A 12,719-nucleotide genomic window follows, 5' to 3' on the forward strand; every position below is an offset into this window, starting at 1 on the left:
CTGGTTTCATCCCTACCTGCTGACAGATCAGAAGACTTTGCACCTTCCATGGATCCTAAACTATAAGAGATGGTCTATACAACCAAAATTAAATGGGCAACGATCTCAGGTGTGTTTAGTTGAAAGTAGATGCCTCTCCATAGTGGCCTGTGGGGAACGAACAGGGCAGCAGGCAAGAAGTTTCGAAGACCCAGTAACTGTTTAGAACCTTAAGGGACCTGGATTCTGAGTGCGGCCCCAGGCTCCAGCCATGGGAGAAAGTCAAAGCCTCACAGCGCAGGGGTCACACGCAGAAGCACTGGTCCGAACTCAGCTCTGGGCCTGGGGACAAATGTGATGGAAATACAGAACTGGGTTGGGTGTGTTTTGCTGGTTGATGCATTACCTGGATTTCTTCATTCCAGAGCAGGAATTTGCTCTGCGCTGCATGTTTGTTATTATCTAAAGTTCAGTTTTCTTTTCTAAGGATTTGATTCTGCCTAAACCCTTATGCACAGACTATCTATTTTATACAGTATGGTCGCAACCTGATACATTCTGGGACATAGTCTTCCTTTAATTATCCTCAACCCATAAAGAATGAACATATTTAACTGTTCACCTTCCAGGATTATGTATAGCCTGTATTTCTCAAGGCTGGGTACTCAGTCATGACCATTTGTGACTTAAAAACTGCTGCCAAGTCAGGGGCAAATGAGGAAATGTCTGTGCTGTTTCATTATCCCCACTCTGACTGTTTGGAGGCAGATTGTCTCTGAGCTAGGCTGTTATATAATTGCATTCAAAACTACTGAAATATCATTTAAACTTAATTTATTGGATAGCTTAAGACAGTACTTGGAAATAATTTCTCTTAAAGATAATTGGATCATGCTCTTAATACAACGTTTTAATGTTCTTTAAATAAAAAAACAGCTCTTTCACATTTGCCACATACTAACTACTTCTATTATGGAGAGAAATCTGACTGTTTTGCAACAAATAAAGTTAATGTTTTTAACCTATCAAAAAAAAGATGTCAAAAGCCAGGTGTTTCAATAGAAGCTAATTGCAGACTGTGTTCTCTTACCTTCCTCACATTCCAGTAAACATTGGTGACATATCGGTGGGGGGAGGCATGGGAGGGCACATGCCCCCACTAAGGATGTCTGCAGTGACAGCAGGGCATAGGGCACAAGGCTGAAGCCAAGTCCGGCAGCAGTGGGAGTGTCAGTGGCAGTATGATTTCTGTACTAACAGCGGTCCACGGGGCTGCAGCCTGGCTGAACCCAAAGCCTGGCAGCAGCAGGGGTGGCGGTGGCAGTGCAGTTGTGCCCTTCACTGTCGGCACTTATGCATTGCCTATGGCCATAAAGGAAAAAAATCTTTACAGTGATTTTTCCTATTTTCTTTGCCAAAATGTGAAATACGCTTCCAAGGGAGGTGGTGGTGTCCCCTTCCTTGGAGGTATTTAAGAGGAGATTGGATAAAGGTGGGGAAAATCCTCTTTATGCCTTAGGAAGTTGTTCGGGTGTTTTTACTAGTATCCCCCTTACGTTTGCTTGGTGCTTCCCAACTGGTATTTGACCTGGTTACAAATGGTTGCTATTATCTTTTATAGTGACACATGAGATTTACATCAAGTAAACAAGAACTCACATGCCACTTATGGCTTGCCTATAGAGATGGCTGAGTGTTTTACATTAAGTTAAACTAAATTAACTACTAGAACATTTCCCATGCTTCTGGGCTTTGCTGGTTGCTCCCCCCTCCTTGCCTTTGCTACTGTGTGTCACCACTGGCGATGTGTAGAGGCTGCACACAGGTGCACGTGCACCCCATGAGATCGGCAATGCACCCCCTGCAAAAAGCACTGCTGATTCTGCCAGCCACCACCCTTCCCTCCTGCTGTGGCCACTGCCGCAGCCACCTGCAAGAGCTCCCCACTCACTGCCGCCACACCCCCATTGCCGACATCACTGCCTGCGTGCAGTCGCCATGCCCCCCAGCCTCCAGGGGCATGCAGCATTCATGTGTGCCACAAAGTCTTTAGCCTTCCTAGAGGCATTTGGTGTTAGCTAAGGGGACTTTAACTGGGGTGTGTCAGTGCTCAGTGCTGAGACCAAAGCTGGACATTCCTGGCTAGAGGGTTTTGCCCCTCTGCTTAGGGTCAGACCAATCACCATACTTGGGGTCAGGAAGGAATTTTACCCTATGGTCAGATTAGTATGGACTGTGGGGGTTTTTGCCTTCCTCTGTAGCAGGGGCCATGGCCTTCTACCCAGGACCTCTTGAGCGTATTTTTGGCAACATTTTATAGATTCAGGACACTGGCTGCTCTGGTTCCCCTATTTTACCTGTGGCAGGTTAGGGTGTCAGTTCTATGTTATGTCAGGTTTGGCAGTAGTTTTATGTAAAGTTTATTATGGTTTGTATAAGATGGTTTGGATAGGGATGATCCTGCCTCAGGTAGGGGGTTGGACTAGATGACCTTTGGATGTTCCTTCCAGCCCTACTTCTCCATGATGCTAACTCTGAAATACTCCACCCAGCAAATTAATCTCTTAGACACAACAGTGAAGATTTGCAATGGCCACATTGCCACCATATTGTATCAGAAACCAACTGACCACCACAACTATCTTCACGCCACCAGCTTTTATCCTAAGAACACCACTAGATTCATTGTCTACAGCCAAGGCCTACACTACAACCATCTGCTCTGATCCCACTGCACACTTGGAACAGGGATTCCTTCAGTTACAGTACAATCCCAAAACTGGATCCACTCAAATCAACAAAGCCAGACTCAGACCTTGCTCTGATCTGCTCTTATACCAACTCCAGGACAAGGACAAGAGTTCCCCTCTGGTTGTCACCTATAGCCGCTGGCTTGAACACCTTGAACCAGTGTTTTTCAACCTTTTTAAAGTTGAGGCATCCCTTGATAGACTTGAGGCACTCCTGCACAGACTGGAAGCACCCCTTGGAAAGTGCCAGCTCTTAGTTTTCACTCTCTTTTTGACTACAGAAAAATAATAAAGCATTTTTTTCTGTTGCAAAGAACTCGGACCACAACTATGGATTTATATTTGAAATCTCTGGGTTTATCTTGTAAATTATGTCTGTAAACCTAACAGAACTAACTCCACGACACCCTTGAAAGGATCTCAAGGCAGTGTAGCGTGCCTTGACACCCTGCTTGAAAATGACTTCTAACCCATCTTGGAAAAGGATGACTGTCTCAAAGTGGTCATGGGGGACAAATTTGTCCTGGCTTACAGGCTGCCCCTCCCACCCTTAAACAGTGCCTTTTAAGCAACAGGCTACCTAATGCCCACTCTCATCAAGGCACCAGGCCTTGCAATGGACCCACATGCCTTCTGTCCTCCAACATCAATACAGACCATATCATCACTGGACCAAATGACCTGGATTGTAACATCTGAAGTTCATTCACTTACAAATCTATCAGTGTCATATATTTACTTACAGTACCCCTCTGCTTTTTACACTTAACAGATGGGGTGATTCCAGTTTGAAAGAATGAACGAACACCAATTTGACAACAGCTGCAGAAAAACACCCAGACCTGTGGCAGAACACTTTAACCTTCCTGCTCAGCATTCTTGCATCATTGGAGGAATAACTAAGGCACAAGTAGGGTTGGAATGTTATTGTCATTGCGATGGTCCAGGAATGCAACTATAGTTAAGGTGTCGCAGAGCATGGAGGTGCCCTGCTCCTAAAGAGGAGAAACTGCTAGAGAAAAAGCCCTAGCAGGGAATGAGGAGCCCACCTGCGGGTTGCCAGGGCAACCGGAGGCAGCAAACGACCCACATCTGCCAGTGGTCAGCTGGCTGTAAGGGGCAAGGCCTGGCTCTTATAAAGCCCAGGAGCTGAGGCCAAGGCAGTTCCCTGCTAGCAGTCAGAGAAGCAGGGGCTTCCTAAGCCAAGATGCAGGAAGAAGCCTGACCACAGGTACAGTTTATGGCAGCCCTAAGATGCTTGTGCAATATTGTTTTAGCCAGGTGGCTTATATTTAAGTTATAGCCAAAGGCTCGAGTTTGTGTTGCTGTTTGTTAGACCAGTGGTTTGGGTGAGGCCTCATAGAGGACCCACAGCAGTGTGGGGACCCTAGTGCCAGTAAGGGTGTGGTGTATGGGGTGCATAGACCCCAGCCCCATAGAGGGGACACTATTGAGAAGCCCTAGTGCGGGCGTGGCCAGCCCCCAAGGAGAGGGCAACATTGTTGAGAAGGCCCCAGAGGAGAGGGCGAGTGTATATGTGACAGACCAACGTCTATTCCAACTGCGATGCTTGGGGCATGGTATAAGGGGTGATTGGAGCCACGTGTAGCCCATAAGGCTAGAGTGCCCCAAAGCACCTGTTTGCAGGACAAGACCCACGAGGGGTCTGGGAGTCTACAGGACCAGAGGTTACAACGGACCGTGTCCAAGAAGACGTGAGGCAGCCTCCCTAATATGTATTAGAACATCAAAGATGTGGCGGGCAAGAATCAGGGTGCCCTTGGGTCGACTTGGCAAGGAGGAAGGGACCTTAAGGAGGTTACAGCCCTCCTGGAGGACCCCACCGTGACACAAGGCAGTAAAAAAATATCACCAAAAAACCCAAAGGCACAAGTAACCAGTAAGATGACAGTGCAGCTAGGCCTGGGATGTGTGTAGTCTTTGGAAAGTTTAGTTGTTCTAAGGTTTCTATTTTGATGAGGTTACTGGAGAAAAACAAAACAAAACCTTGTAATTAACATTCAATATATTTGGATGACTTTTTTCCAGTCAAGGTTAATTAGGTTTGCTTCTGAACACGAATGTTACTCCTCCCAATAGCCCTATTTTTATCCTTATAACTATAATACACTTGTGCATACTGAAGCACAGTGACTTACCAAAAGTTACACAATGAGAGTGGCAGAGATTGACATGAAGATTTAGAAGAATAGGATTTGGGACAGGTGGGATTATTATTGCAATAACTCCTTAATCAAGTAATTCAACTTGTGCCTCCATAGACTTCTTATGCAATTGTGATGGCATGTCTTTCTCTACCACTCCTTTTCTTCAGCCTAATCTTCTTTCAAGGTTGCTTGGCAGCTTTAACTCAGTTGCCCCACACCATTTGAGCACTGTTACATTTCTTATTTTCATGTCATCCTTTCATTGATCTAATTGTCCTCTCTTGGCCTTCCCTCTTGGTCTATCACAGGGGTCAGCAACATTTCTGGGCAGAGGGCCAAAAGCACCAGCAACCTCAACTTGTAAGATGCTGGTGTGCCAGGGCTGGACGGCAGGGGAGCCATGGGGGGGGGGGGGGGGCAGCATCTTTCTGGGGGGGGGGGGGGGGGCAATCCTTGTTGGGGCAGCGCAGCCCCAGCCCCTTCCTCGCCATCTGCTCCGAGGTGCACGCACCAAGCAAATTGCCTTGGTTTGCCACACGCTGGGGGTTGCCTACCCCTGGTCTGTCACTTGGTCCTTCCATATTCAGCACTTTGCTGGGCTCTCCGTGCTTTTCACTGACCGCTGGGACTTGGGGACACAGTTCTTGGCCATGTTACTTGGTCCAATGTCGCCCCTGCCACATACGGACAGTAGCAAATTCTCATTCCTCTCCAGTAGCAGGATGCACAAGCGCAGGTCCTAGCGCTGTCATCTCTGGCCCCCATATTCCTCACATGGGCAGCAGGAGCTGTGACCCGAGGCTCAGCCCCTGGGGCAGGAGTGCAGCGAGGGCAGTAAAGGGGCCACACAAGGCACTACCCCCAGAGTCCTGGGGTACATGGGCTGCCTTTAGCCACCAAGACTGAACCCTGCAGGATGCTGATGGCTAGAGCCCTGTGGCAGTTCCCAACCCAGGGTGCGCCCCAGGTCAACCCCACAGGCCCGGCCCCAGGCTGAGGCGCAGCCCCGCCCCTATGTTAGAACCCTTCCTGCAGCGACGCTACCTTCCCGCCAATGGAAGCTCCCGGCGCTCCGGCTTGCAGCCAACCCGCAACGCCCTGCAGAGACGCCCCGCCCCCCTCCACCCCCGTGGCAGGTCTGCCCACCAGGAAGAAGCCCCGCCCACTCCCGCATCGGCCCCGCCCCCTCCGCTGCAAGCCCCGCCCCGTCTGGGCAGAGTGTGAAGGAGAGCGGGTTTCGCTTCCGGGCCGCGGCGCTGCCCTCGGGTTCGCTTCCAAACTGACCATCATCTCAGGATGCCTCTTCCTGGCCGCCGACATCTTCGCCATCGCGAGCCTGGCGAACCCGGACTGGATCAACACCGGGGAGTCCGCGGGTGAGGGGGTGCCGCGGGCCGGGCCGGGGCGGAGGTGACCCCTGCTGGGGCCGCAGCGGGGAGATGCGGGGCTCGGGGCCCGGCTGCAGGCAGTGGGAGCAGGGCATGGTCACCCTGCGGGGGCTGGAGCCAGGGCGGCGGTGGGGACCGTGAGGGGAGTGCGGAGCCTGGCTGGGGGCCCCAGGCCGGCCCAGTGGGGGCTCCTGCAGAGCATGGCCTGCCGAGGCAAGCTCTGGCCTGGCCCCGCACTGAGGAAGGATGTGGGGCAGGTGAAGCCGCCCAGTTCAGGGCTGCGCTGCCTCTGAGCCTGACCCAGGAGCTCCTGCAGGTGTGGCAGGCAGGGCCTGGCTGGCCCCTTGGCTCGGGACACGGGTTGTATGCTAAGGAGAACTGCCTGCCAAGGAGGAGTGTGGTGAGGCACAACAGACAGCAGGTCAGCTGGATCCACGTCCTGGGGGTCTCTTAAGAGCAAGTCGGGGGAGCACTGGTCTGAGGGGTTGAGGCTGGGATGAAATTGAGTGGATCCGGTAGGCGACCTCCCCAAGGTCCTAATGAGAGAGTTCAGAGAAGGGCCCACCTGTATGATCAGAGACTTGCATGGCGAGCTGTACGAGGAAAGGCTGAGGGATCTGGGACTCTTCAGCCTGAAAAAGAGAAAGCTGAGAGGGATCCTGGTAGCAGCTTACTGCTATATCAGAGATGTACATCAAGGGCTTGATGAGCAACTGTTTACCAGGGCACCCTTGGGGAAAACTAGGAGTGTTGGTCACAAACTCCTGGAAGACCGTTTCGGCCTCAACATTAGGAAAAACTACTTCACAACTAGGGTGTTCCGACTGTGGAATAAGCTCCCTCCAGAGGTGGTGCAGTCACCTACCCTGGAAATCTTCAAGAGAAGGCTGGATGGGCACCTTGCTGGGGTCATCTGACCCCTGCTGTCTTTCCTGCTTGGTGCAGGGGGATGGACCAGATGATCTTCCAAGGTCCCTTCCAGCCTTACAATCTATGAGCCTTATTGTCCCACCGTTCTAAGTCTGCATGGTCTGGGCCACCAGCACTAGATTGGATGGGGCCTGGAGTTCTTGAGTAGACTTCAAGTGCGCTCAAATGGCCTGGGTATGGATACTGGATGTCTCGGTTTGAGAGACTCATACGGGGGTAAGCCACCTGCCTAGCCCAGACTGGATGAAGAGCAGGCAACGAAGGGGCCGAGTTTACCAGCCTGCCTGAGTGCGTTCAGTCTTGAGGAAGCATTGGGTTTAGAGGGGTGAGTGCTGCCTAGCCAACCCAATCTGACAGATTCCTGGGGAATATTCTGGCTGGCCGGCTTCTCTGCAGCTGTGCCCAGAAACGTATCACAAGTTCCAAGACCCAGAGTCTGTAACAGGCAATATAAATCATGCTTAATCTTACAAGCTAAAGGGACAGAAAGTCCCACTGCTGATCTCCTCTCTTAGTCATTTTGGACAGTAAATTTGAGTGATGTATGAGCAGCGAGGGCCAACTTTTTTGGCAGGCATAGCACAGATTAGCCCGGTACCTACCCCAAGTGCCACTCAGATCCCCTGCCCACTCAGCTCTGCTTTCTGCTCCCAGCCCTGTGCTCTCTGCCTGATCTGCTGCTCTTTCTTCCAAGTGTTCTCTGTCTAATTTGCTGCTTTGGTTTCTGATATCTGCTGCTCTGCTGCTTATTTCCTCTCTGATCTGCTATATGCCATACAGAGACTGCCCATGCCATGTCATGTAGAGTTTGTTTCAGATTCTGACTTTCTGCATGCAGGGCTGGGGCCAGGGACAGAGCCAATGCATGCTACTTGCTGGGCTGGGCAGGGTCTGTTGCACATAGTGTACAGGTCCACTCTGAGAGCCACAGGCAGCACTGCAGGCTGGATAAAAGGGCTCTGGCTGATACGGATCTGGCCTGCAGGCCAAATCTTTCTATAAAGCAGGTGTGTCAATGACAGGTGCATCTCTCCTTTTTCTAGTATCTCAACTGCTTTGGTTCATATTTAAAGAAAATTGTTTTGACTACAGTTAATCTCAGCTCTTGGGTGAGGCTGGTGGATTGGAAAGGGAGATGAGGAGAGGGCTTCCATTTGATCTCATGCCCAAAGGAGCACAGGTTCCTTGGTAAAGCAGGAGGTGGTGATGCCATGCTTGCTAGATGTCTGAACATGAAAATGGGTCAATATCACTTAAACTGATCCCTTATGAACATTCTGCTTTCCAGATTGGCTGCACAGGGGAAGTATAATGTCTTTCTCCCCTTCTGCTTTTTGTGTTGTGCTGGACTTTGCTGTTCTTACTTGTACTTCCCCTACTTGTACTCAGGAACTCTTGTAGTTGCTTCTTCAGTCTAATGCTTGTTTAGAGAGTATCTAAGAGTAATGGTTAGAGGGCAAGAGGATTTAGAGAAGAGATGTATCAACTTCTGTGTTCTAAAGTTGTTGTTGAGCTTCTGTTTTGATTCCTGCCACCCAATTTTCATATCTTTACTGCCTAATGATCAGTCCTTGACAGAGGTTAAATTGGTTGAAATGTAAATTGTTGATAAGCAGTGGGTTCAGAATGTCCTTACTTTTCTGATTTTCGTGGAGCAGAAACAAGCTGACTGTCGGTAATTTGATTAAAGTTTGTCTACAGTGACTCCAGCCATTCAGTCTGGGGTTTTGTTTTGTGAGATCTTTTTAGTCTTTTTTTAATGTACATAGAAGGGGAGTAGTCCCTTCCAGAGTTCGACAGGCAGAGAACTCCTTAGCTGACTTCCCTACTCTTCCTGAAGCTAATTGTGGTGATAGTCTTTCTGTCCCACCTGTGGCATTATAAGTGTTAGTTCTTTTCAGTTACAGTTCCACTTCATAGGAGTCCTATAGGTTAATAAGCTAAGGATTTAAAGTCTAATAAAATTGACTATAATTAAAACAGCTATGTTTTTTCCCCTAAATCACAGTGCACAAACTACTTTCTAGAGAATATAGAAAGACTCTGTCCTCTATGAATCTGTATGGAAATAAGATACCAGTTGCTACTTCTGAGCTGTTCTGAATCAGTGATGAGCAAAGAACTTGTGGGTTTAAAGGTGCTACATACACTGTATTAAAATGTTTGATTTCATGTCTATTTAGAAGGCAAAAATCAGTACTTGAACTGTTCTACCTGTCAGTCATTAAATAGATATTAGTTACTTGACAGCTTATTACATAGAGATCAACTGCCATTTCCATTCTAAGCATCCCTTAGAAATGCAGATAACAGTTTTTTGGTTTTAATTAGTCTGAAACTTGGCAACCCCTAAGCCAGCATGGATTTTTGTAACATACTAGACTAGACCATTCAAATAACTGTTTGACAGATTGACTCTTACTGTTTGAGCCAAAGAAGCTGTTGACTTGATACAACCTTAAAAGAAAGCTGTTAGGTCATTCCTTAATAAGAGTATTTTATGGATTTGTATTGACAAGGGAAATAGTGTGTGCGCGATGAAGTCTTAAATTGGAATAAACTAAAGCAGGGGTGGGAAAAATCTGGCCTGCGGACTGGATCTGGCCCACCAATTGATTGTATCCAGCTTGTGGCTGCCCCAGTGGCACTCTGCATGGGGCTGAGCCCTATCCACTGCCGCCTGGGGCAGCCTGTACCATCCTCCCACCCACACGTGCTGATGGCATTGCCTTGGCTTTGGCCAGCATTCACAGATTCTTAGTGGGGCTGCTCCCACTGCTGCTGCAGGTGCTTGGGTATTGCTCTGCTCTCCCCACCTCCAGTGGTTCCTCCTCCTCCTGCCCCTGCTGCACCGCTCCAGGTGGAAGGAGAAGCTGCATCGAGGTGGCTCCTGTCCCAGTGTGTGGGGCTCTAGCTCCAGCTCCCGGCTGCTTTCCATCCAAAGGTGACTGCTCATCATGTTGGATAGGTGGAAAGCAGCCAGGAGCTAGAGTTAGAGCCCCATGCACTGGGGCAGGAACTGCCTGGCTGCAGCGCCCCTTCCACCTGGAGTGGTGCAACGGGCAGGAGGAGGAGGAACCACTGGAGATGGGTAGAGCTGAGCAGTGCCAGGGCAGCTGCTGCAGCAGTGGGAGCAACCCCACCAGGAAGCGGTATGTGCTGGCTTGGACCATGGGTAATCAGCTGTATGCACACTGCTCAAAAAAACATAAATCAGAAGAAAAAATATTTTTTAAATGAAATTAAAATACGTTAGAATAGATGTTTGATTTTTTTAGTACGTGATTTTGTTTTATCTATAATTTTGGTAAAATGAGATCTGAAATGTTTTATGGGTGCAGCCCTAGACAGCTCACCAAAACTCATTAAATAGCGCATCAACCAAAATAATTGCCCACCCCTGCTCTAAAGAGACCTGAGGAAGAATATTTTGCATTTGAAAGCTTGTTTAACTTTATCCCAGCTAGCTGGTCCAATAAAAAACATCACCCTAAGAAATCCTTGCCACACTAAAGTAAACATTTTGCTTAAATTGATACAGTAAAGAAAGGAAGAGTGAAGGTGTTTTGGGATCAAGGACTTGTTTGTGCCTTGTATCATAATACTGGTGTGTAAAATGAATACACCCGCTATCTAGAAAATAATACAGAAAAGAATTTGGTAGCAAGTGAATGCCCAGCTACTAAGAGAATTCTGAGATTCTTACAAGAAAACCATCCTTGGACCCCTTGAATGTGGCTTATCTTTCTTATCATCTCTGCATTGTGGTGGTTTGATGCATCCTTCTCTCAGTGATCAAAGGAGCTTGCTTTCTGGGTTTGGGGGTTTATTTCCTATAGGAATAGCTCTAGCATCTGCCTCTTCAGATAATCATAGTACCAAGTAGAAGCAGAATAATACTATTTCTCAGTTTGATTGCTGTCTTCAGAATTTTGAAAAGCAGCATGAAACTGAGTCTTGTCAACACTGCAGCTATCTGAGAACTAGATGTCGCAGAGCTCTCGGCAGATTTGGGAAGAGAGACTACTGTATCAGATTGCTTACAGTTGCTGAAACCCAGGGCCCAAATTCTCAACAACAAAGAGATTTGTGTTTTGATTTGAATATAAAACAGTGCATTTTTTAACTTTCACATTAAGTTATAGTTGTCTATGCAATTAGCTCTCTATGCAGTTGGCTTGCATATTTTTCTGAAAAGCTAGGTGTTAGTTGTATTGTAGATAAAAGCTTAAATTCTATAGGGATGCATCATTGGCTGGCACTTCTTTTCAAGGATAACTTTATATTTACTATATAAAGATGTATTTTTCTTTTTGACTTGGCACTCTTTTCCATTCTAGTCTGTACTTCTGCACAATTGTCAAAGTCCCAGATTCACAAACATATTTGGGCCTCGAACACGCACTGAAATCAAAACAAATTCAGTACTTAAATACTTTTGTGGATGTAGGACAAAGTTGAGGAGTTGTATCCTCAACTGAGATTTGTCTTGACTTCTGTGGACTTGTCCAAATCATGATGCTGCTGCAGCAAATCTAGTTCAAGGATAAAATTAAGAATTCTCTTAAAATGAATTTTTGGCTCATAAAATAAAATGGGTAAATCAATGGATTTCCTTTCTAAAGAGCTTCCCATCCGAGAAGTTTTTTGGCTTTTTCTACCAAGCATGAAACATTTTGAGTAAAATCTGGAAGCTATCATTTTAACCAATAATCTTATCTTACCAGAGAAGTGTTTGCCAAAAGATGGGTACTGATCCTACTTCAGTTGGCATCAGTGACAAAACTCCCATTGATTTCAGTGGTAGTAGAATTTAAATTTTTTTATCAGTACCTTTTTCCTTAACGAACTTAGGTTTTATAAGCAAGTATTTTTCATTCTGTATATTCAGTTTTTGTGTGGGAGGATCTCCTGTGACTGGTATCTTGTAGAGGTGCCGTACATCAAAGATACATCGGTCCATATCGTATCAGCACTGATAAAAGGAAAATAGACATTATTGGCAATCGGCTTTTTTTGGCTGATGTGGCCAATTAATGTTACAAATGAATGCCGTGTGTGCGCACAAGCAGCCTCAGCATGCACACACCAGCCAGACACTGCTCCCCAAGATGCCTGGCTGGCCAAATCTGCTGGATGGAAGGGACAGGGGGGCAGATAGAGGCCCACACGGTGAAGGAGGGAGTAGGGCTGGGGCAGGTGCTGCCCAGCTGGGGTGGAGAGGGGTGCAGGACAGAGTTGCAAGCGGCTCATCTGGGGGACGTGTGAAGAGGGGAGAGCAGCTGCCCCTGCTGTGCACATCCTGGGGGAAGTATGGGGGGGCATGAGGGATCTGTGCATGGGGCAAGGGTGGGCTGCCACTGTGGGCTGGGGCCAGAGGCAGCTCCAGCTTCTTCCCAGCATGGAGGGGCAGGTGCTGGGAGCAGGGCTACGGGATGCGCTGTGGCCACCCCAGAATTCGCTGTATTTCCCACCCCCACCCCCCCCCAGCACAGCCCTGGCCC

At 48.1% G+C, this 12,719-nt stretch overlaps 1 protein-coding gene across 1 annotated transcript in view; it reads left to right on the top strand.

The window, feature by feature from the left end:
* Positions 1–5,951: 5,951 nt before the first annotated feature.
* The window catches only part of MOSMO (modulator of smoothened), a 48,864-nt gene continuing 42,096 nt past the window's right edge, over positions 5,952–12,719 (top strand). Inside the window, exon 1 of the mRNA XM_025206997.1 lies at positions 5,952–6,273. Within this exon, the coding sequence (XP_025062782.1) occupies positions 5,952–6,273 (322 nt within the window). The remainder of the gene's footprint in view (positions 6,274–12,719) is intronic.

Source organism: Alligator sinensis, unplaced genomic scaffold (assembly GCF_000455745.1).
Source record: "Alligator sinensis unplaced genomic scaffold, ASM45574v1 scaffold330_1, whole genome shotgun sequence".
In the NCBI taxonomy this organism is placed as follows: domain Eukaryota; kingdom Metazoa; phylum Chordata; order Crocodylia; family Alligatoridae; genus Alligator; species Alligator sinensis.